Below are 24,121 nucleotides of genomic sequence, written 5' to 3'. Positions count from 1 at the left end.
ACAGTATTTCTTCTCTCTTCCATCCCCCAGGCAAAAACGGGCAGTTAATCCTTAATCCACTGCAGGGGTTAACTTCTAAAATTCCCGGAGATCTATTTTAAATAATTTCGGTCTTCTTTACACTTATAAACATATTCCTCTTTCAGAGTTCCTCTTATTGCATCTCAAGCGTTTCCTGTAGGTATTTTAGTATCCTAGCATTCAGTTGCCATCATCAAGGAAGGCCACATGCACTGGCGGAACTAATAGGGTCGCAGCGGTCGCACTTGCAACCGGGACCAGGTGTTCCGCCAGTTCGGGGAGGGCCCAGAGAGAAGGGTAGCCGCTCGCAGCTACTCATGCTGCCCGCGGCGCCGCCGCCCTCTTCACCAAAGCCGGCCACAGTGTCTTTTGAGGCAGCGGTGAATAGAAGATGTAGCGCTGCGGGGGTGTGGCCTGTCAGGGGGTGTGGCCTGTCAGGTGGTGACGCCTGTCAGGGAACACCAATTCCCAGCAGGCAACTGAGGAGGGAGCAGCCCCGGCGGGATACACGCCATGCTGTAGGATATCCTGGCACTGGCAGCGTGGTCAGCGAAGACGGGGGGAGTGGCAGTCTTGAGCTGGACCCTGGAGGCACAGAGTTCGGGAGCACAGCTCACAGCACAGAGTGAGGAGATTCTGGAGGAGAGCTGCAGCAGGTCCAGGTAGGTACTGATTGTTCATTGTTGTATATGTGCAGAGTAGTGTCATTGTCTTGCACTGTCATTTTTTTTCCCAACAAAAAATAAAATAATTTTATTATTTTTGATTTGGGAAAAAAATTACAGTGCAAGACAATGACACTACTCTGCACATTGCCTGCTGGGAATTGGAGTTCCCTGACAGGCCACACCCCCGCAGCGCTACATCTTCTATTCTTGACCGCTGCCGCAAAAGACACTGCGGGCGGCAGCGGTGAAGACCTCGGCAGCGGCGCCGCGGGCAGCATGGGTAGCTGCGAGCGGTTAAAAAGAGATTGAGGACACAGAGCCGTCAATCTCTTTTTCTGTATCCCCTGTTATCAATGAACAGGAGTCTATACTGAGTGTTCCTGTTCAATCATAACATGAGACATTGAGTATGATTACAATAACCACTCTCCCCTCTGACACAAAAAAAAACCCCTTTCAAACTGGTTTGAAAAAAAAAGGGGGTTATAATCGTGTTTTTTTGGTGGGGGAGGGGGGCCTTTAATGGTTTCTTGCACCGGGGCCCTGAGGTTTCTAGTTACGCCTCTGGCCACATGTGTGATGTGAACAGGCCTTAATGTAATATATACCCAGTTTAAATGACTTTGTTCCAACAATATTCTTCATTGCTGCATGTTTCTCTGTGGTCTCCTCCCTAGTGATCAGACAAGCTGCATCAGTTCAAGAATTCAGGTCCAGCCACCAAATCTCAGCTACTGCTGTGTCCCAGGGACAGGTACACTTCAGTGAAAGTATGCATTATAAAATGCTCGCTTTTATGTTTTTGTGATTGTATTAAGTACAGAGATTTGTAGACTAACCACTGGCAGAAGCTTTGCACTTATCTGAGCCCAATTCATCCTCCGCACTTAACATCTGTAGCGATTAGATGTCAGCCACACAGAGAGTTCTTTGTTTCAACGACTTAACTAACTCAGACGTGCAATAAAAAGCGACAATATGTCTCCAAAAATTAATAAAATGTACCAGCAAACAAGAAGAGAAAAACTTACCTCTTCCATCACCCGCCCAGCCGACAGCTATCGAAGGAATATCATCCCCTGAAATCTCTGCAGAAGCTGATGCTTCTGGAGTGTTGATGTCCCGCGTCAGCTAGCTTCTGAAGCATTCATTTCTGCAAAGGCTTCAGGACTGACGTATTACATTTTTTGCTATGGAGCCTGCAAAGCATTGCAACCGCGATCTGTGGAACAGGAATGCATTGCTCAGGCTCCTGCAGACGGTTCCTCCAGCCCATATTCATACTGATGGACAGCATTTTAGTTACAGGGCTGGAGGAACCGACTACATGTGCAGTCTACAGAGGACTATATATGCAGTCACTACACAAGATCTGCGATATAGAAAAGGGGGGAATGTGGGGGCCCGATAGTGACCATGTTTCATGTTACACCTTAAAAGGAGAATTATGAGGTGAGTGATTTTCACTCAGCCTCATTATCTGAGCCGACCTGTGACAATGAGACTGTCACAGGTCGGCTCAAAATCGGGAAGTGAGCGAACACATACCGGCGCTCGCTCACTTCTCGATCATCTCCCTGCAGAGAGCCGTGACAGGGGAGGGACGGGATTCCCCCCCTCCCCTGTCCGATCCTCCAGCGCCGACTGGCGGAACAGACGGGGGAAGGGGCGGGTACAGCTGGCTCTGCCTCTAGATAGGCAGAGCCAGCTGTCACTCACGCAGCTGGGTGGATCCAGACATAATTGTCGGGATCCATTCCGGCTGCGGCGTCTGACAGGGGAGGGGCTGGATTCCCCCCTCCGATCCGCCAGTGCTGACTGGTGGAACAGATGGGGCGGGTACAGCTGGCTCTGCCTCTAGATAGGCAGAGCCAGCTGTCAGGCACGCAGTTGGACGGATCCAGACATAATTGTCGGGATCCGCTTCAGCTGCGGCGTCTCAGTATACCGCGAGCTACAGGGACAATCAGGAACAGTCCAAGCCGGTTTTCCCTGCACATTTTTCAGCAAGGCAGCAATCAAACTCAGATCTGTTCCTGACAAACAGGGTGCCCCCTAAGGCCCTGTTGACACCAACGGGGTATAGTTTTTGCTCATTTGTTAAAGCAGGTTAAGCGTGCTTTTTGTTCCCCACGTTTGTTACATTTTTGCAAGTGTGAAAACGTGCATTTTGACTGGCAGCTCAAGAAATATTGCGATCAATGGATGAAAGCGCGTACAAACATAAATGAATATGTGCAACATGCTTCCGACGTGTATTTCCTGGTGTTTCCATTGAAGTCTATGGGGGGGGGGGGGGGGGAAGAACTTTCTGTGGGGGGGGGGGGGGGGGAGAGAGAGAGGAGCTGAAAACTGCCAAAAAAAGCTCATGTTCTTTTTTTTCTGCGTTTGGCGGTTTGCTGCTGGTGTTTTGCTGAGCGGTGTGGGAGGAGAGACGCCGGCCGCTCACAGTGGTCTCCCCCCGCAGCGCACTGCCACCTGTCACAGTTTCTTTCCTCCCTGCTGGGACACAGAGCAGTGCCCAGCGCGGAGGAGAGAATAGAACGGATGCACCGCTGTATTGGCCAGAAAATTGCACTTTTGGCATTATGCCAAATGTGCCATTTTCGGCCGATATGTTTCGACGGCTAATATATTGGTGCATCCCTCATTAAAAGCATTGGTGCAATGCAAGCCATCCATCCTAAATGAAACCCTAACGAACCTTGGGACTGACTTTGCATGCACTATTTGCCAGCCACACCACCAGTTAGGTCACCAAGGTGGGCTGGTGTGCCATTCATACCTACTTTCACCTAACAGAGAAATACGTTTGAAGGATACATACATATACTGAAATGAGATCAAACATAATCTGACAAATACTTACTGGTTTGTACTCAATTTTGGGCTTCATTTTGAGTCCAGATGACCGCACTCACCAATTCACTGTCCTGAAAGAACAAAAAGTAATATCTTGTCACATTTATTATTTAAAATGTGAATACTTTATCCGGTTCAAATCATTCATATCTGGATTCATTTACATTAACACAATCTGAGTACTGTAATACATTTGTGAGCAAAGCTTTCCATTACAGGAATATAGACAAAACTGTACATACATGTAAAAGTATTCAGCAGTCAATACGGTCACATACAATATATGAACAGAGTGCTGCACTGGTCGTAGCAGCAACATCCAAAGGCGGCCACAAACCGCCTGCCCTATACACATCATGTGATACAGATTCGTGTGTTGTCACACTGGAAAGCCACATAGTTGTGAAAAGTCCACAAAGCAGTTCCTGTCCACCCATCTTGTGACTGGATGACAGTGACCTTGACTCGCTGTGTTCACTTCACTATAAAGACTAGCTGTGCATGAAGGAATATTGATGGCTAATCTTCACATGGAATAATAAATCACACTGTTATTTGGCATTTAAAGACATTTTTAAATTAACCTAAAACAGTCAACTAACATCACAGAGTCAGAGCGGGCACTGGGGTACCTAATTTTAGCTACCTCCTATTCTCTGTGCATGAAGAGTCTCCCCATTATGGATGTATACTATGTGCCCATTCACACGCCGTAAGGATGTGCACGCCCGTGCAGAGACCTGCTCCTGGGCGGGACAGGTCCTGCGTGTAATTGCGTGCAGCCACCTATATCCCCCTTTTAGAGGGCCCGTCTGCATGCTGACCTGAACCTGCACATCCATGCAGGCCTGCGTGCCTGCACTTGGACGCACACTTTCTGTATCCGCATGCAGCCACGTCCTTCCATAGGAAGGTACAGGCTGCTGAACGCAATTTCACGCAGCACCTGTCCCTCCCGAGAGCACGTCTCTGCATGGGTGTGCATACCGTGTGGATGTGCACCCACGTGTGAATGAGCTCTAAAACTTAACACTTAGGCCTCATGAATGTAGGAATAAAAATACATGAGTACAGGTGCGCTTGGAGCTCATTTCTGTACCCACCTGGGAGCATGCAATGTTTTGGTATGGTAGAATGCACACCTAGACGTTTAGCAGCATCTAAGTTCGGGGGCACAGGCTCAGAGTTGCAGCATTCTGTCACTCAGAGTAGCAGCATTCTGTCACTCGGGGCACAGGCTCAGAGTTGCAGCATTCTGTCACTCAGAGTAGCAGCATTCTGTCACTCGGGGCACAGGCTCAGAGTTGCTCCCCCTCCCTCCCAAGGGACAAGTTCTCCATCCACGCACCCAGTGGCACCCCTCCTAAAGCGTCACATGCCCCCCCCCTAGCTTTGGCCCTGTGTCTAGATACACTCAGTCAAACTGTGTTTACGGTGTTGTGGGGCCGAGGAGCCAGGTTTTATGCAGCATGTAAATGGATCTAAACCCAGGGAGAAATGACCAGGAAAGCATAAGGCCCCATTCAAACCTAGGCCTTTTGTAGCTGGAAGCTCTAAGCTACAAAACACTTAACACAAGGAATCCCATTGTTTTCTATGGGCCCTGTTCACACCTGAGCATTTTGTCGCTTGTAGCAAAACGCCTGTAGGTTGAAAAAGTACATGAGCTTATTTCAGGCAGGTTTGAGGGTTTCTGTGCCCAAAGACTTTAAGGCATTTCCATTGAAACACAACCACAAGTGTTTGAGCTGTTATGGTGCCCAGTGCATGGACACCATAACAGCCCGCCGGCTCGAAGGTTTAGGCGAGTATAACTTTTTTTTTTTATCCTAGGCAAAAATAAGCATTTAACCCTTGCAGTGCAGGGGTAGCCCCACTGAAAGGGTTAATAACATTTCTGAATGACTGTACGAGATTCTAACCGTTTATATACCCAGCTTAAGGAGAGGTTTACTTTAAGATGTGATCCTGGAAGAAGTGTGCAGTCTGCAGTAATGGTGTCACACAAGTCATGCGGCATCCTGGAATGAGGAAATAACTGCACTAGCCATCTAATCCTCAACTGAGTCATCACTGCAGTCAGCAAATATCAGACCTGTTGTTTTCCCAATTACAACACTTATGTGGGTAAAGGTTCTTTCCTTGTTTCTCGAGTCATGGCGCATAGCAATGCACTGAAAGAACTAATGACAATGTGCTAGTGCAGTGACCCACAGCAACCAATTAAAATGCTTCATTCACAAATATGACAACAGTAAAGTCAGATGTATTGAGTGTGTCACACCAATGGTAGTCCAAGATAAATCAATTTATTTACTTCCTATCAAAGTAAAATAGTAAATGCATTTCAGGGGCTCCAACACTTATTTATTCCAGGTATTTATATAGTGCCAACAATTTATGCAGCGCACATTCACATCAGTCCCTACCTTCAAGGAGCTTACAATCCAAGCTCACATGCATACGAGGGCCAATTTTAGACAGGAGCCAATTTACCTCCCAGCAGGTCTATGGAGTGTAGGAAGAAACCAGAGTACCCAGAGGAAACCCACGCAAGCACAGGGAGAACATGCAAACACCACAGAAGAGGGAATTATAGTTTTCAATGGAGTACAAGTGCAGTGATGTTACCGCAATTATAGTCCATTGATACTTGAAGTTCATACCTGTGGATACAAAGGCTGGGAGAACAGTCTGCAGGAGCCTGAGCATTGTACACAAGATTCACTGATCGTGGGTGCCGGGCTCCAGGGCAGTACGAGTGGTGTGGGGCTGACCTTTGCTGTGCCTGTCTCTACGGGTGCCAGGAAGGAGGAGGAGCAGATGTGGGACCAGACAGGCACTGTCAAAGACAGCTACCTGAGGTCTCCAGCAAGCCCAGGAACTCAGGCAGCCGAATTTCTTAAAACATTTAAAAGGGCCGGTATCGGTACAAGTACTCATGAAAATTCCCTGTATCAGCCCCGATACCAATACTAGTATTGGTATCAGGACATTCCTAATGTTAATGTGTGCGTTTTAGCATGCGTTGCCACAACAAGTGTGAATGGGCCGTAAGACGGGCTCTAATCCTTCCACGCTCTGTCCAAAACTTCAAAAAAGTTATGCCTATCCATAAAGTTTCAAAACCTTACAATGACGGAAGTGTAAAGCTGTCCATACACTGATAGGATACACAATATATGCGACTTTAATGTCATCAATATAAAGTAACTCTGTTTTGAACTAGAGCATTGAGCAGCATGTAAAGCCGGCCATGCTCCGATTCCAGACGAGTCTTGCTGACTAGGCCGACATTTGAGCAGTGTGTGACCCTGCTGGCACCTGCCTGTTCCGCAAAAATCATTCTTGCTATCAACTGTTGCCTAAGGAGCCGGGTCGAAATTCTTTCGGCCAGCAGTGACTTCAACCAGCTGTCAAAAGGCGGGTGCTGGCTGTCAGAAAACAATAGCGTACAAGAGATTCCCCCATCCAGGCTGGTTAGTGTGGCTGGTGCAGTTGACTTTTTTCTCTTCCAGTACGCTGAACTGAATAAGAGAAAACGCTGAGTGTATGGCCATAGTTACTATTGACTTATCTTATCTCTTTTAAAGGACGAGCATAAAAATAACTCTATGGGACGGTAAACAGTTTCTAAGTATACACTTGTTGGCCAACTTTTTCACTACCTTTACATAATCATAAAATCAAATTGCTGTAGCTCATATAGATTACAGCAAACAAGGCGAGCAGATCTGAAAGACTTGTATATAGAACCTAGTGACAGAAATTAGATTAATACAGAAAGAAGTATACCCTTCTTTCTGTATTATTCTAATTTCTGTCACAAGGTCCCATATACAAGTCCTTACTTCAGATCTGCTCCCCTATGGCCATATGCTCAGCGTTTGCTCTTATTCAGTTTAGCGTACTGGAAGAGAAAAAAGTCAACTGCATCAAGGGCTCATTCACACTATCTCCATTTAGCTGTGCCGATCTGCATAGACCAAGGAAAGGCAACCTTGGAACTCCAGCTGTAATGAAACTACAAGTCCCATGAGATGTTACAAGAAAGACTGACAGCCACAGGCATTCCTCCCAGAGGCATTATGGGATTTGTAGTTTCATCACAGCTGGGGTGCCGAGGTTGCCTATCCCTGACATAGATCAACACAGGCTCAATACAAGGGCACATAGAAAACAATTGTTCTCTATGTGCCGTGTTCATACCACAACACTGTGCAGAGGTGGATGATGGAGCATTGTGTAAAAATGCAGACATGGTGTATTTTTTATGCAGTGTTACGCAACGCTCTGCATGTCACCTATTGGAATAGTCTGACGGCACAATGGAAAGAAGACTGGTGCAGATCGCGGGCATACGTTTATCATGCTAATCCTTTTTAAACGTGAACCTGAACTTTGTCCAAGTCATGCATCTGCTGCACTGCAAGCATAGGAGAGAGGCATTTATTGTACCCTGCGGCAGTTTCTCCTCTCCGGCAGAAGTTTCTCCTCTACAAGACAACACTCAGGAATGGCAATCACTCACTAATCCTGTATCATGGGACTACTGGATATGTGTTCCCCAAATACCCCTAAGTACCCGGTGTTTCTCAGAGCTTCAGCAACAAATCAATGTGCTAGGAGGAGAGTCTATACAGATTATGGAGCTTCTTATAAGGGGAACCTGTTACTTTGACAAGTATGGGCAAACCACAGGTCCGCTTTATTTTAAAGACTCATGCACGCGGGCATAATAAAATAGTGAATTCTACGCAGGAACCTGCCGACAGAAAGATCTTGTGTACAAAAATGGTCCGTAAATTGCTTCTGTTTGCACAAGCTTATATACGTAAATGTTCACAACATTAAGATTCTTCTTCCACTCCTTTAGCTCAGTTCTCAATCCTAGATATATAGTTATTTGTATTACACTGTGTGGAGGTGAACACAGTGGTTTTTACTAGACATGAGCGATTCGTTTCGTTCCGAATCGAAATTCGGACGAATTTTCGTAAATTCGGACATTCGGATGTATCCGAATTCCGAATTACAGACATAACGAATGCAAACGAATCCGAATTTCCATTTCCGAAATTCGGTAGCGTTCACACGAACGTTCGTTTCGTTTTCTGTTCTTATTCGTTTCTTATTCGTTTCTTATTCGTTTCGTTCGTTGGAGCAAAGTGACATTAGAGAAGGAGAAAAATATTTTTTCCCCCTCAAATGTCACTTTTGCTGCAAAAGAATAAGAAACGAATAAGAAACGAATAAGAAACGAATAAGAACAGAAAACGAAACGAACGTTCGTGCGAACGCTACCGAATTTCATCCGAATCCGAATTCCGAATCCGAATTGACTTTCACACCCGAATCCCGAAAAACGAAATAACACAAATCCGAATTTAAAACGAAACGAAACAAATTTTTTGGCAGTGCACATGTCTAGTTTTTACATGTGTGTGAGTGAATCCTAGAGGTTTTGTTATGGAGTTCACACACAAGCTTGGATTCCACACTTAGAACTTGGCTATATGAGACAGTAGCAATGTGCTCCGATCAGCCATAACATTATGACCACTGAGAGGTGAAGAGAATAACATTGATTATCTGGTTACAAGGGCACTTGTAGTAGGTGGGATACATTAGGCAGCAAATTAATATTTTGCCCCTAAGGTTGATGTGTTAGAAGCAGAACAAATAAAAAGAATCGTCAAGTGTTAGGATTTTAGCGACTTTGACAAGGGACAAATTGTGATGTCTAGACTACTGGAACGGAGCAACTCCAAAACTGCAGTTCTTGTGGGATGTTCCCGGTCTGCAGTGGTCAGGATCTACTAAAAGTGCTTCAAGGAGGGAAAACCCTGGTGACAGGGTCATGGGTGGCCAAGGCTCACTGATGTACGTGGTAAGTCAGGCTGGCCTGTGTAGTCTGATCCAATAGAAGGGCTACTGTAGCTTAAATTACTGATTGTTAATGCTGGTTCTGATAGAAAGGTTTCTGAACACAAAAGTGCATTGCACTCTGTTATATATGGGACTGTGTAGCCGCAGATCGGTCAGGGTGCCCATGCTGACACGTGTCCATCACCAAAAGTGCCTACAGTGGGCACATGAGCATCAGAGCTGGACCACAGAGCAATAGAAGAAGGTGATCTGGTCTGATGAATCACATTTTCTTTCACATCATGTGGATGGTCGGGTGTGGGTGTGTGTCACTTTCCTGGGGAAGAGATGGCACCAGGATGCACTATAGGTAGAAGGCAAGTCGGTAGAGGCAGTGTGATGCTTTGGGCAATGTATAGAATACAGGAGGAAAGAGTAACAATGTATAGCATATAGGAGGAAAGAGTAACATTGTATAGAATACAGGAGGAAAGAGTAACATTGTATAGAATACAGGAGGAAAGAGTAACATTGAATAGAATACAGGAGGAAAGAGTAACATTGAATAGAATACAGGAGGAGAAAGAGTAACAATGTATAGAATACAGGAGGAAAGAGTAACATTGTATAGAATACAGGAGGAAAGAGTAACAATGTATAGAATACAGGAGGAAAGATTAACATTGTATAGAATACAGGAGGAAAGAGTAACAGTGTATAGAATACAGGAGGAAAGAGTAACAATGTATAGAATACAGGAGGAAAGAGTAACAATGTATAGAATACAGGAGGAAAGAGTAACATTGTATAGAATACAGGAGGAAAGAGTAACAATGTATAGAATACAGGAGGAAAGATTAACATGTATAGAATACAGGAGGAAAGAGTAGCAATGTATAGCATACAGGAGAAAAGAGTAACAATGTATAGCATACAGGAGGAAAGAGTAACAATGTATAGAATACAGGAGGAAAGAGTAGCAATGTATAGCATACAGGAGGAAAGAGTAGCAATGTATAGCATACAGGACAAGACAGCAACAATATATATAATACAAGATCACACAGTAATATACGTATATAAGATCACACAGTAACAATATGTATAGGATATATCCTCATGCAGTTATAAAGTATCATTGTGTGTCCGGATCTATACATACCGCACACAGGGAAGAGATCCTCATACAGACATCAGTACAACAACAGCAGCAGGCCGGGTATACATACAGAGGGGCGGGGCGTACAGGTCTTGTTTCAAAGGGCGGGGCTACGCCGGCTAGATACACAGCTGGGCGTGCCCATGTAAACTCGTGCCAGCGATAGCACGTGACACAACAAGTGCGGCGACTGAGTGTGTTCTGTACATGATGATCAGCTGATCGGAGGGCCGCACTGCTCATGTGCTGGAATGAGTGACATCAGAGGGGGAGGAGTTAGAATGTATCGGGGTTGTAATAATCTTCGAGCTGTCTTCCAGGTTCAATAGCAACCGCGGCGCAACAGAGGCGCAAAAGAGGCGTTCATACAGCGCAGGAAGCAGCAATGTGGGCGGGGCTGAGGAGGAAGGCGATAGACCGGACATTGGTTAATTTTATCATTGTTTATGGTCACCATGCACGTCACAATCAGTGTTAACCATGCACGTTACAATCAGTGTTAGAGTGACCAAAACTATGCAATTGGAGGACCTACCGAAACATTCCAATCAGACAGGCCCATATACTACATAGTTGTTGATCTAAAGGAGGTTGTATGATCAGATTGTAACCTGTGGTGTCACGCGGGGGTTGTGTGACACCACATTGGAGGGGTGACACCAAAATGACTGGCAGTCATTTTGGTGTCACCCCTTTTAAAAAGTCAGTGTCAGGAGAGAGGAGGGGACCCGGCAGCATACCTCATCCCGCCGGGTGAATGTCCCCTAGTCTCTCTTGGTGATGGACGCCGGCAGGCGTCAATGAGACGACCGCACGCGAGCGATTACCTCTCGGTGGGGTGTCACCCGGTCTCCGATCTGGGTGACACCCGACCTCGGGACGCCCCTGATGTGTGGTGAGCTTTATGGTTCTGCTCAGTGCATATGGGAAGACAATAGAACATTTGGTAAGGTTGTGCTCACATTAGCATCCCATGCTGTGCGTTGTGCCTCTGCTGGGCATTGACATGAGTGGGGACCCGGCCTAAGTCTAGGGCTACAATCACAGTTTGCTGGAAATGGAAGGGCCGCCAACGTACTCTGATGCTGAATTCCTGCCATCCAGGCTAAAAGTCAGACATACACCATGTTTAGCAAATCTCTACCATGCGTTGTGGTTTGCTACAACAAATGGGCTTTGCCACAGGGTGCCATTTAAAATGAATGGTTCATTGATGCATGTAACATGCATTGTCGCAATGTGAAAGCGTAGATGAGCCATTCTTTTTGCTTCTGAGTTGTGCGTGCCTCTTGTTATTGGAATTTTCCAAACCCGCTCAAATCTTCCACCGCTACCCCTTCCTCCAAGCCCAATCAGTTGCGGAGAGGCGCAGTCACCACCCTTTTGTGACGTATAGCAGTTCAGCAGGGAACGTGCCTCTCCGCCACTGATTGGGTCGGGAGGAGGGGGTGGTGGTCAGAGTTTTGAGCGGGCTTGGGCAAACCGGGTTCACATGAAGCCCGGCCTCATCACTTCTTGCTGCCCATCATCTTATTCGAAGCAGCTTGAAGTTTGTAAATGAGGATGTTGGCAACTAGTAGCCCCAGCATGGACAAGGACTGGAGCAAGGGTCTGCAGGGACCAGAGCATTGCACCTGCGATCAATGCGGTACTGGCTCCAATACAAAAAAAATAAACGCATTTAGCTATTGTGTTGTTGTTTTTTTTCTTCTATTTTTCAACTATTAAAGTGTGTGGCTTGTCGGCTATTTACTGTTATCTGGGGCTCTCCTAGATCTCTACTCACTTACTGTCACACTGAAGTGTTTTACCAGACAGGGAGGGAGTGTAAAACTGCAGCAGGGTCACAGACAGAAATACAAAGCTGACAGGGGTTTTAGCCTTCCCCTATTTCACAAAAAAATTAGTGTAGCAAAAGAAAACTAGGCAGGGCTGACACCCAAAAATGCTGTCTGCACTCAACCCACAACAGGACTTGCTGCGTGTATTCTTGGCAGATAAAAGAGTATTTTTGTGTACTTGCAGGGTGATGGATGGGACAAAACATGGGGAAATGTGACTGTGTAGAGGTGTAGTGCATGTGGATTTGTTTTTTGCCCTGACATTTCGTGCCAGCATAATGCCCCAAATCTGCCCCAAATTCAGTTCTGTATACATAGGTGTTGGCAGATAAAAGGTGGAGTTGCTCTGTGAGACTCGTGTGGTCAGATGTCGGCTGTTTGCATTTAATATCACATGAGCACAGACTGTTCACTCTAAAGGTGCCCATACACTTTACGATTCTCGCACGAGAATCGCGGGAAATCCCGCGATCGTACGGGAATCGTGCAGTGTATGGAAGGCGTGCGACCGTTTCTACTGTACGGTCGCACGTCTTCCATCGAACAAGCAGGCTGGAAAACCCACCGGGAATCGTACGATTCTCGGCGAGTTAGTGGCCTGCTGGTTCGACAACTGACGAATGGGCCGGTGTGCACCGCGCACACTTCCCGTTTACCGTCCACGCAAGCCCGCCCCTAATTGCAGTCATCACAAGCCCGCCCCTCAGGGGGCGGGCTTGCGATGATCGCAAGTACGATCTGCCTGTCCAAGATGGGCAGATCGTACGTTTTTTAAAGTACTTTACAACCCTCGCAAGACAAAAGTCTTGCGAGGGTTGTAAAGTGTATGGGCACCTTAAAGTCTTGCGAGGGTTGTAATTTAAAAAACGTACGATCTGCCCATCTTGACGGGCGGGCTTCCGATGACCGCAATGCTGAACGGGCAGTGTGCGCGTGCGCACACCGGCCCGTTCTGCAGTGATCTCTCAATCGTGTTAAAAACCAGCTGAAAATCGTAAGATTTTCGGCTGGTTTTCCAACATGCTCGATATACAAAAGTCGTGCGACCGTACATTAGAAACGGTCGCACGACTTCCATACACTGCACGATTCCTGTACGATCGCGGGATTTCCCCCAATTCTCGTACGAGAATTGTGCAGTGTATGGGCACCTTTATGGTGCTCCGTTAGATGTTGTCACACTGAAGTGTTTTACCAAACAGGAAGTGAGTGTAAAAACTGCAACAGGGACACAGAATGAAACAAAAACCTTTTAATTTGTGTCTGTGCTGCGGTTGGAGCGTTTTCCTCACTCCCTGTCTGGTGAAACCTGTCATCAGGACAATAAACTCGGGTATACCCTGTTATATATTTTTTTCTTTCAACCTGCCGAGTGAATGAAAAAAAATGTAATGGATTCCTCCATCCACGTGCCAAATCTCCCGCTGTGAGCTTTGATAGGGGCGTCTGCTGGTGTCAGAATACACCAACAGTGCTTGCATCTGATTGGCTGTTCGGTCAAAGATTTTCCAGCATGTTCCTTCGGCAAAAGTCGATTAACTTCTTTCAAGGGAATAGGGTCAACGACGGAGCGAATTTCGGTCGATTCCTGCTGAATCGGCTGAAATTTGGTGCGATGCGTTAATAGCATGGTTCTGTGAGTTTCACACCATACTGCACAATGCACCCACTGTGTGTTACCAGTGTTGGAGGTGTGTTGCAGTGCGCTTAAAAAAAATAGACACTAGCATACACTACTTTTATTAATCGCAACGCGTTACTGCAATAACGCGCATTGTGGTGCGATCACATTTCATTTGTAAGATACCTCCCACCCGCAATGCAATTAATCACACTGCAATGTGCGGTACCACAATACCGTGTGTTGCGGTGTGATTAAAACAGTAGTGCATACAAAACTTAATCGCAGCGCATGGTTTTGCGGTACTGCACATTGTGGTGCGATCTATCACATTGCGGGTGGTAGTATGGTTGTCACCTGTCCGGGATTCACCTGGACAGTCTTCAATGAAAATAGTCTCAACTGTGATATTTACATATGAATAAGCCATGACTCATTCTCCCAAAAAATGTCTGCTACAGTGTTCGGGTTTCGCTTGAAGAAAAAGTGGCAACCCTAGGAGGGAGGTTCATTTTGAATGCCATTCGAATGATGTTCAATCACACCACAATGCATTGTAACGCAATACATGCATTGCGGTGAGATTTAAAAAAACTACAATATGCACTACTTTAATCACAGTGCACAGTATTGCGGGCGGGAGGTGGGTGTGTTTGGGGTGCCATTAGGGTCGCCACCTGTCCAGGATTCACCTGGACAGTCCGGGTTTTGAACGCTGTGTCCGGGTTTCATGGCAGCAGAAACCCGAACACATGATGTCAGGCAGACAGGGGCAACCAAAATTAAGATAGGGGCTACTGGCCCCCCACTGGAAATAGTCTCAACTGTGATATTTACATATGAATAAGCTGCAACTCATCCTCCCCCAAAAAATTTCCGCGTGTCGCTAGAGTGTTTGGGTTTCGCTGAAAGAAAAGGTGGCAACCCTAGAGGCTGCTGCCCGTCTATAGGAGATGGCAGAGACTGCAGACATGGCACAAGTGTTGTTGTTGGGGACTGCAGACATGGCACAAGTGTTGTTTATGGTTGCCACCTGTCCAGGATTCACCCGGACAGTCCAGGTTTTGAACGCTGTGTCCGGGTTTCATGGCAGCAGAAACTCGGACACAAGATGTCAGGCAGACAGGGGCAACCAAAATTAAGATAGGGGCTACTGGCCCCCCACTGGAAATAGTCTCAAGTGTGATATTTACATATTAATGGGCGGCGCTATTTACATATGAATACGCCGCGACTCATTCTCCCAAAAATATGTCCTCTCGTCGCAAGAGTGTTCGGGTTTCGCTTGAAGAAAAGGTGGCAACCCTAGGTGCCATTCTAATGAATGCCAACGCAACCACCTCCTGTGCTGTTAACGCACGCTAGGTGCATTGTGCGCTACGGTGCGTTAATCGCACGGTTACATCCGACCAGTGCGAATGGGCCCTGAGTGAGGGGAAGTCTTTGTAACGGAGATAGATAGTTGTAAGCCTTCCCCAGAGATTAGTGACATAGTAAATAAACGTTCTGGAGGATCGGCATTTCTGAAAACCTGTAAAAAAAACATTTCAATACAATAAAATTTGCTTGCGTTATTAGAGACATGGAATTTATCAAAACTGGAGCAGACAGAATCTGCAGCAGTTGCCCATGGCAACCAATCAGCTTCTCTCTTCAGTTTGTTCAGTTAAAATTTAGCAATGACAGAGCGAAGCTGATTGGTTGCCATGGACAGCTGCTCCAGAATTATTATTATAATACAAGATTGATATAGCGCCAACAGCTTGTGTGCTCTTTGCAATATAAGGAGGACATTACAGTTACAATACAAATCAAAACAAAATGATTAGAAGGGCCTTGCACAGGAAAGCTTACCATCTAAAGGGGGGATGGGGGGAATCTGCCTGCTGCAGTTTTGATAAATTCCCCTCACAGTTTTTTGGGGAGTGGAGTTCAGTAAAAGTACATTGGAGGTGTTGTCAACAGCAGTCAATTAAGTTCTCCAAGCTGACCTGTCCTAATTTTCTTGAAGCCTACATGTAACGATGACGCTATGGCTTCAGGCCTTTCTGAATCAGTGACATGAAGCGAATAGAGGGATAAGGAATTCTCAATGTAATTTGGCGGCATGCTTTTTCTGGGTTTATGAAATATTAAAGTCACACAGACAAGCAACTGGAATGTTCAGAAGGGAGCCCAGGAATGAAAGGCCACATTTTTCTGCCATGACAGGTGAATTGTGGGCGTCATTCAACTCAGAAGACTGAGGACACCTAGTGGCAGAAATGACTTACTACACAGTACAGCAATGTAGAGGAGGGAAGTAACGCAAACAGAGCTGCTGGGCGACTATTTCATTAGAATTTTTGCCTGTTGTACATGTTGCTCTCCCAATGAGCGTTTACAGCAGGGGTAGAAAAACTCCATACCTCCAGCTGTGGTGCAACTACAAATCCCATGAAACATTAAATGACTGACAGCCACCAGAGACAAATGCATGATGGAATTTGTAGGTTCACCACAGCTGTAGGCCCAGAGTTTGCCTGGCCCTGGTTTTCAGGTTAAAATGTATGTGACTTATGCCTGATGATTAATGTCACAGGACAGAGGTGGAGAGTAAGGCCTCATTCACACTGCCGCGCATATACGCGTTTATTGTACCATATGCAGCATATGCACATAAATGGCTCCATACACATAGCTGCGCATGGAGCCGTATATTTGCGTAGCGTAAAAATGCGCAAAAACATAATAGAACCGAGATGCGTACAGGCAGCGCATTTCACACGCGTATGCGCATGTACGCGTGTTTTCGCGCGTGCACGTACAGTTCATTAAAATTTCTATTACAAATTATGCATTCTGGGATTGCATATAGTGCACGCATATACGCACGTACATACGCGCATGTACGCATATATACAATTCTGCTCTTGCGTTGTGTGTGAATGAGGCCTATAGGGGAAGAGGGCAATAGGTTCCACCAGCACAGGTTTTCTAATCTATATTAACAGCAAGTTTACCTGCAAGTACCCATAGACATAAGATCCTCCTATACAGCTGAAAGGGGCCACATTGGACAACTATTACGAGGGAGAATCAAAAAGTAAAGGCAAAATACATTTAACGGCTTTAATAGAACTAACTGTGAGCACTTGAACATATCACTTTTCCACATAGTCCCCATGCATGAAGCTGCACTTGTTGTAGAAGAGGTAATCATATGTCCACTTATGTCCGACTGCCCATAGACATAACACAGGTCCGGTTAGCTTAGTTTTTTCATCCATCGCAAGATGGAAGAAGAAACTGAACAGACAACGATGTCAGAAGAATAACATTGGTTCCATACTGCTCCGATCAGCAAGAATCCCCTGCTGATCAGAATGGACGGCGGCCATGTCAAAGGGGTCTAAGTGTGGCCCACTATACAATGAAAACATTAAAAGATTTACCATTACTGGCCAAAATTGTGCCACATAGAGGTTAACTAGAAAGTGGAAACAAGGGCTTCAGAATGTCAGGGTAAATGTTCTCCCACATACAGTTTTTCTGCTATACCAAAAATCTCCACAGATTATTAAATACCACCAAAAGTAAACTTTATCTCTATAAAATGAATTTAGGTAAAGTGATGCATGACAGAGGAATTGTCAGTCAAACTATCCCAACACTGAAACATGGCCTGGTAATGAAGAGGTGGTACTGAACTGGTTTAAGTGGACCTTCACCCATAGAATGCACATTCTCCCACATCCCTCTTCTTCCTTCTTCTTCCTTCTTCTGAAATAGGCTATGCATGCATTGAATGTCAGCCCCGTTTTGATGAAGCACCCTTCTCTCCAGCATCCCTCAATCAGCTGGTCGGAAAGTTCTCAATCAGCTGCAAGCTCGTTTCGGGTATTTTGACAGTGGCTGTCTAGAAACAGCGGGGGATTCACCAATCACTGCTCATAATCCTTGATGGAGGAATCTCTTCTATTTGTTTGTTCTTCCTGCATGTTGAATAAAAAAAAATAGAACTGTGTGTACCCAACTTTACACATTTGCAGACTTTATTTATTAGTAAATAAGTTTTTTTTTGTCCTGTGTAGAGCCCCCGCTACTTCCAGAATCTCCTCAATTCGAGGATGACAATAACCCACTTGCTGCCTCCTGGGATGTCCACATCTCACATCCCAGGACATAGAGGGATGGAGTATCGTGCTATTTCAACGCTGCACAGGGACACTGAGGTCTCTGGAACATGGCAGAGCTTGTGGCGTGTTGCGCGGGAACACGCTGCAGGTCTCTTTTGGGTTTTTGGGCATGTCCGCTCACGTGTGAGATTCCCTCACATGTGCAGACACACTGCAAGCCCTGCCAGGTCACATAGACCACAGAGACCTGTGGCAGGTCTGTGCAAGTGTGGGAAGGTAACCAAGAAAAGCACGTTCAGCATAGTCGCACAGAAGTCGGCCATCGCTTAGGGAATTATAGACAGAAGACAATGCTGGACTCCATTGGCTAATATTTTTTTTATTATCAGTTATCATAAAAATATGATATACATTATTTTTAAATAATATATAAATTATTATAAAATAATATATAAAATTATTATAAAATAATATATAAATTATGATAAAAAATATAAAATATGACAAGAATGATGAATTATATTTTAATTAGGTAGGGCTGCGGGAATAATAGGTGGAATACAACTGGTCACTATAGCGTAGACAGCACAATTCTCAACAAGAATGTCTCACAAAAAGTAGCACGTTATGGAATCGAGCACAACAAAAAATGGCGGCCACGTACTCTAGGAATTCCCTACGCCTTAAGTGACGTCATTACGCAGGCGGCGTCTCGACGTGTTGCGAACACTACAAACCCCAATACCAGCAGCGATCAGAAGGCGGGCCTTATGCTTCCAACCACCAATGAGCGGGCTGGATGTGATGGGCGAGGCTGTTGGTTGGCGGAGGGTGGATGAGGTTAGCGGGCGGTTGAGAACACAGGAAGAGGATTCCTGTCCGTGTAGAGTGGAGGCGGCGGTGGTTGTGAGGAGTCTATAGGGGTAACATTGTGCTCCGTTAATGTTGGTGTCACCATTCCGTATCTGTCTTGTGATTTCCTCATCTTCTCGGGTGTGATTATTCTGGTATCCGTGCGCTTTATGTTTATGTCTTGTGTCCTGTTGGTTGCCTATAGAGTGACCACAAATTTCAGCATGGATATAAACAATGGGGGGGAGGTTACAATCCTGTCCAGCAATACTAATCTGTCGAGCTGGGGGAGCACAAATTGTAATATAGATCAACTTTTGTATATTAGGGCTCATTCACATTGCTGTACAATACGCTGCGTTCAGATCTGCACGGCGTACACATTTATCTGGATGCATCAGCCTTGCATGGGGCCCATTCACACACGTTTGTTTTGGTCCGCAGTGATTAACTAGCAAACCGCTAAAAATTTGCGTCTGCGGTCTGATTTTGACCGTAATTTGCACAGTATATATGTACGGGCTCCTGCACACGGATGTCATAAATTATTGATATCTACATGGGACTTAACTGTCAGAAAGATCCTGCGTGAAATGTAATGGTCTGTAAAGTGCTTTTCGGGGGACCCATAAATGTCCGCAAAGTGGTCACATCTGTAAAAATCCTTCTTCCATTCGGTTAGCTTGGTTTTTGTTATTGGCGCAGATGCATTTTTACGCATGCAGAATTTTCTATGTCAATTTTACGCACTGCGGGATTACTGAACACGACGCAGCTTTGTGTATTCAATTAAGTAAACAACTATGCTGTAAGGATCTAAACGTGGAATGTTTTGTGCCCCAGTGCATGAGCCCTGAATCTGTGTGTAAACGTTTACATGTGTACCACACAAATGGTTGTCATCGCCTAGTGAAGTGGAAAATGTAAACATAAACCATGTGTCGGCAGCAGCACAGGTGCAGAACCTCAGCCTTTCATCATGGATGACTGAAGGCCGATGTCATTCTGCATCATCCTGTGCAGCCGCCTTCACATTGTTGATGTTTACATCTCCCCCTGGTTTGGATCATACACTAGTCCATGGCACAGAATGACCTCCGCCTTACGTTCTTCATGATGGAAGGCCGATGTCATTCTGCATCATCCTGTGCAGCCGCCTTTACATTGTTGATGTTTACATCTCCCCCCCGGTTTGGATCATACACTAGTCCATGGCACAGAATGACCTCCGCCTTACATTCTTCATGATGGAAGGCCGATGTCATTCTGCATCATCCTGTGCAGCCGCCTTTACATTGTTGATGTTTACATCTCCCCCCCGGTTTGGATCATACACTAGTCCATGGCACAGAATGACCTCCGCCTTACGTTCTTCATGATGGAAGGCGGAGGTCATTCTGCATCATCCTGTGCAGCCGCCTTCACATTGTTGATGTTTACATCTCCCCCCGGTTTGGATCATACACTAGTCCATGGCACAGAATGACCTCCGCCTTGCGTTCTTCATGACTTAAGGCCGAGGTCATGTACCTGTGGCGCCGCTGCTAACTAGAGAATAATTTCTTCAAGGCCAGGGGGCTGCATGCATGTACACATCTCAGCTCGTACGCATGTAACCGCTTGTATACGTCTCTATGAGTTGAGATGCACAACGAGCCAGTTCTTATACAGGATCCTGCTGGCTCGCAGGCTGAAAGGAAAAACATCTGCAAATGTTAAAGGAAAATTATGGGGTGAGTGAAATACATTCATCCCCATAATCGGAGCATGTGACACTGAAGCTGTCACACGTCAGCTCTATATATCGGGAACTGAGCGATCACATACTGCTGATTGCTCAGTTCATGATCATCTCCCTGCAGAGTGTGGTGACTGTCCCTGCAGGGATTCTCCCGTCTCTCTGTTCCTCCAACACTGACTGGAGGGAGAGACAGGGGAGGGGTGGGCACAGCTGGCTCTGCCTGAAATGGGCAGAGCCAGCTGTCAAAAAGGTGGCAGGGTGCATCCCATCAATATTGTCAGGATCCATCCTGGCTGCAGCGCATCCCTGCACTGTCAGCATATAGCGGGAAATAGCCTGCTATATGCTAATATGGGTCATAGGAGGACATTGGTATATGTCCTCCCGTGACCCTGAAAAGAACTATGGCAAAAAAAAGGTTGGACCATAGTTCTCTTTTAAGCTGGCCATACATATTAAGAAGAAATTCTTTTAAAGGCGGCTCCCATATTCATTTTATGACAGTTGCAGAGCAGGGACCATGTTGGCACAATACATACTATAATAAGGGAGCTTCCATTTGGAAATCTAAGACCTTTTTTATGCATTTTCTTTATTTTTTAACAAATTGAAAATAATAATTTCATCAATACATGTATATATTTTCTATAACTACTTTTTTGAAGTAAAAAAATATATTGTGTCTTAAATGTGAAAGAGTTAAGTATTCCCGTTAATCCCCTGACTATGTCTCTTGAAACAGGTTTACCTTTTTCTTTGTGTTATTTCATCACTCCAGCATGGGGGGCATATGTAGTTCTCGGTACCCACATACTGGTACACACGGTCCTTCGGACATTTGCATAAACCTAAAACCAGTGTGTGTGTGTGTATATATGTGTGTGTGTGTGTGTGTGTGTGTGTGTGTGTGTGTGTATATTTGTACTTGGGGATCTTTGTACTTCACCAAAAATGTAATCAGTATAAACCAACACTATTTTGAGCTAGAGCATTGAGCAGTGTGTAAAGCCGACCATACACTGCTTGATAGTCCTGCTCAATCAGTCAAACTTTTAACAGTGTCGGCACCCCTCCGTTTCACAAAAGTCGATTTTGGCTTGAAGGAGCTGGACTAAAAATTGTCGCTGAACAGTGCTTGCAGCCAATTGTGTGCAATCGCTGTTTGTGTATTCTGCCAGCAGTGAGCCCCCAGCTATCAGAATAGCCCGGGGGGGTTGTTCATTAATTTTTTTTTTTCTCATTTAACACGTGGAGCTGACAGAGAAAGAAGGTTGAGTGTATGGTCAGCTTAAAGTGACACTAAACTCCTGGAGTCAGACCTTAAAAATACAATACATTCAAGTGCCCTAACTTTTAACAATAATGTATCTTCTTTGTGTATCACTCGGCTGTAGATCCTCAAATCATCTGTGAATTGGTGCTGACACTGTCCTTCCTTCCGGAGGGGGGCTACTTTTGTGCCCCATGGTCCCTGTGTGTATTGTAAAGTAGCAACTACTCCCATGTAGGACTACAATCTCATGTTTACTAACTTGTATAGAGATTGTAGTCCATCTTGGGAGTGAGCTTGGAGCGGTGACTACTTTACAACACACACAGGGACCATGGGGAACAAAAGTAGCCCCCCTCCAGAAGGAAGGACAGTGTCAGCACCAATTCAGAGATGATTTGAGGATCTACAGCCGAGTGATACACAAATAAGATACCTTGTTGTTAATAGTTAAGGTACTTGAATGTATTTTTAAGATTTACCTCCTGAGTTTGGTGTCACTTTAATACCTGTACATTGTAATTACAAATGTCCACAGGAAGAATTGTTCTTTATTCCCATAGTCACAAATCAGATTCTCCTTTTCATATTTGTAGTGCAGGATGGGAGAATGAATAGGAGAATCTATTGTTCTGCAGACATGTCTTATCATGAGGCTCCCATGCTTGTATGTATCAGAGCTTCACCCCAGCCTTGGCCATAAATAGAGGAGCTGGCTATGCATTGGAGTCAGGAGTTATTTTTGGCTCCCAGCTGCTGTCCTGTGTGGCTCTGAGTGGGGTTGGCAGACAGCCTAGCCCACCCTCCTGAACTCTTTTCGTATTGATCATTCTGCATATCTTTTGTGCTCACTGCTGCCTTGTGTCCTCCATCTCTCTCTATGGAACAATTTTTTGTATATGTCTGGATACAAGATGCTCGTTGAAACTTAATATTTCATGTCTGCTTTTCAGATATTCTCAGAGTGGTCACATCATGGCTTCCGTTACTATGGGTAAGACACATTTATCAGTATTTCTGATCTTGTTTTATCAAGTTGCTGCTACAATTTCCAGGAAATCCTGGGGGGAAAATTGAAGTGTACCTGTTGTTAAGTTCAGTTAAACATTGGACTCCCAAGTTCCTTCGGTTGAAGCAAAACGTGCATTGAAGTTCAATGATAACGCATGTTAAAGATGCCCGCAACTTGCATTCAGCACACGGATGTGACTAGAACCTAAATGTTCACTTTGAGTTGGTTTCTCTCTTTTCAGCCACGTCAGAGTGGATCGGCTTCTTCAAGGAGGCCGGCATCCCCGCAGGACCTGCTGTCAACTATGCAGTGACATTTGTGGACAACAGGTGAGAAGTTAACACTATGCTGCCATGTGGATAAACAAAGCAAAGGCGACAATGAGGCAGCTGTTCCATACGCATTGTCTAGTTCACAAAGACAGCAGAGTGCGCTGGTATAGTGCTGGGACGTTAAAAAAAAATTTAAGTTACAAAATGGACTCCCAAATGTAACTCCTCTGTTGATTGCCTGCAGCCAAATCAGACTCTTCTGGTGGATGTGGCCACCGGCATCAGGGGTGAGCTGAATAAGCAGCTGCAGTAATAGTGTCTGGGAGGCTTTAAAACCACCAAGCTTTTACATTTGTGAGTGCCTCTTGTATCTTTTATTTTAAGACTAAAGAAGGTCACTACACTTAGCCAGCGCACTCTGCTGTCTTTAATTGATTGTAATAGAAGAACGCTCCACTCCTTTTCATAGTGCTGCACGGCTTACCTGGTTTGACCTGTTCTTTGGATGGAATTTGTTTAGATACGGTTCGATTTTATACGGGCTAAACTACCAGACTGTTTCTCTCACTTCCCGATCAATAGAGCTGACCTGTGACAGTCTCATTGTCACAGGTCGGCTCTAACTATGAGGATGAGTGAAAATCACCCACCTCATAGTTCTCCTTTTAAGGTACTTGAATGTATTTTTTTAAATTTAACTCCTGTGTTTAGTGTCACTTTAACAAACTTTTGTTTGATGCATTGTTTCTAGAGCTGTCATTACAGCTAGGGGCACAGTACAGATAGTCATACAGTCTTTTTTTTTTGGGGGGGGGG

General features: G+C 45.3%; 2 protein-coding genes across 2 annotated transcripts in view; one reads left to right on the top strand and one right to left on the bottom strand.

Moving 5' to 3' along the window:
* The window catches only part of PLD3 (phospholipase D family member 3), a 35,590-nt gene extending 31,966 nt beyond the window's left edge, over positions 1–3,624 (bottom strand). Inside the window, exon 1 of the mRNA XM_018565064.1 lies at positions 3,559–3,624. Coding sequence (XP_018420566.1) covers positions 3,559–3,585 — 27 coding nt within the window. The 5' untranslated portion in view covers positions 3,586–3,624. The remainder of the gene's footprint in view (positions 1–3,558) is intronic.
* Positions 3,625–18,966: 15,342 nt separating this feature from the next.
* Positions 18,967–24,121, top strand: part of CUNH19orf47 (chromosome unknown C19orf47 homolog) — a 12,498-nt gene continuing 7,343 nt past the window's right edge. The window contains exons 1-3 of the mRNA XM_018565062.1: positions 18,967–19,081; positions 22,975–23,015; positions 23,275–23,362. Of these exons, the coding sequence (XP_018420564.1) occupies positions 22,997–23,015; positions 23,275–23,362 (107 nt within the window). The 5' untranslated portion in view covers positions 18,967–19,081; positions 22,975–22,996. The remainder of the gene's footprint in view (positions 19,082–22,974; positions 23,016–23,274; positions 23,363–24,121) is intronic.

This window comes from Nanorana parkeri, unplaced genomic scaffold (assembly GCF_000935625.1).
Source record: "Nanorana parkeri isolate BGI_ZX_2015 unplaced genomic scaffold, ASM93562v1 scaffold810, whole genome shotgun sequence".
Lineage (NCBI taxonomy): Eukaryota > Metazoa > Chordata > Amphibia > Anura > Dicroglossidae > Nanorana > Nanorana parkeri.
This window is presented reverse-complemented; position numbering and strand designations above follow the sequence as displayed.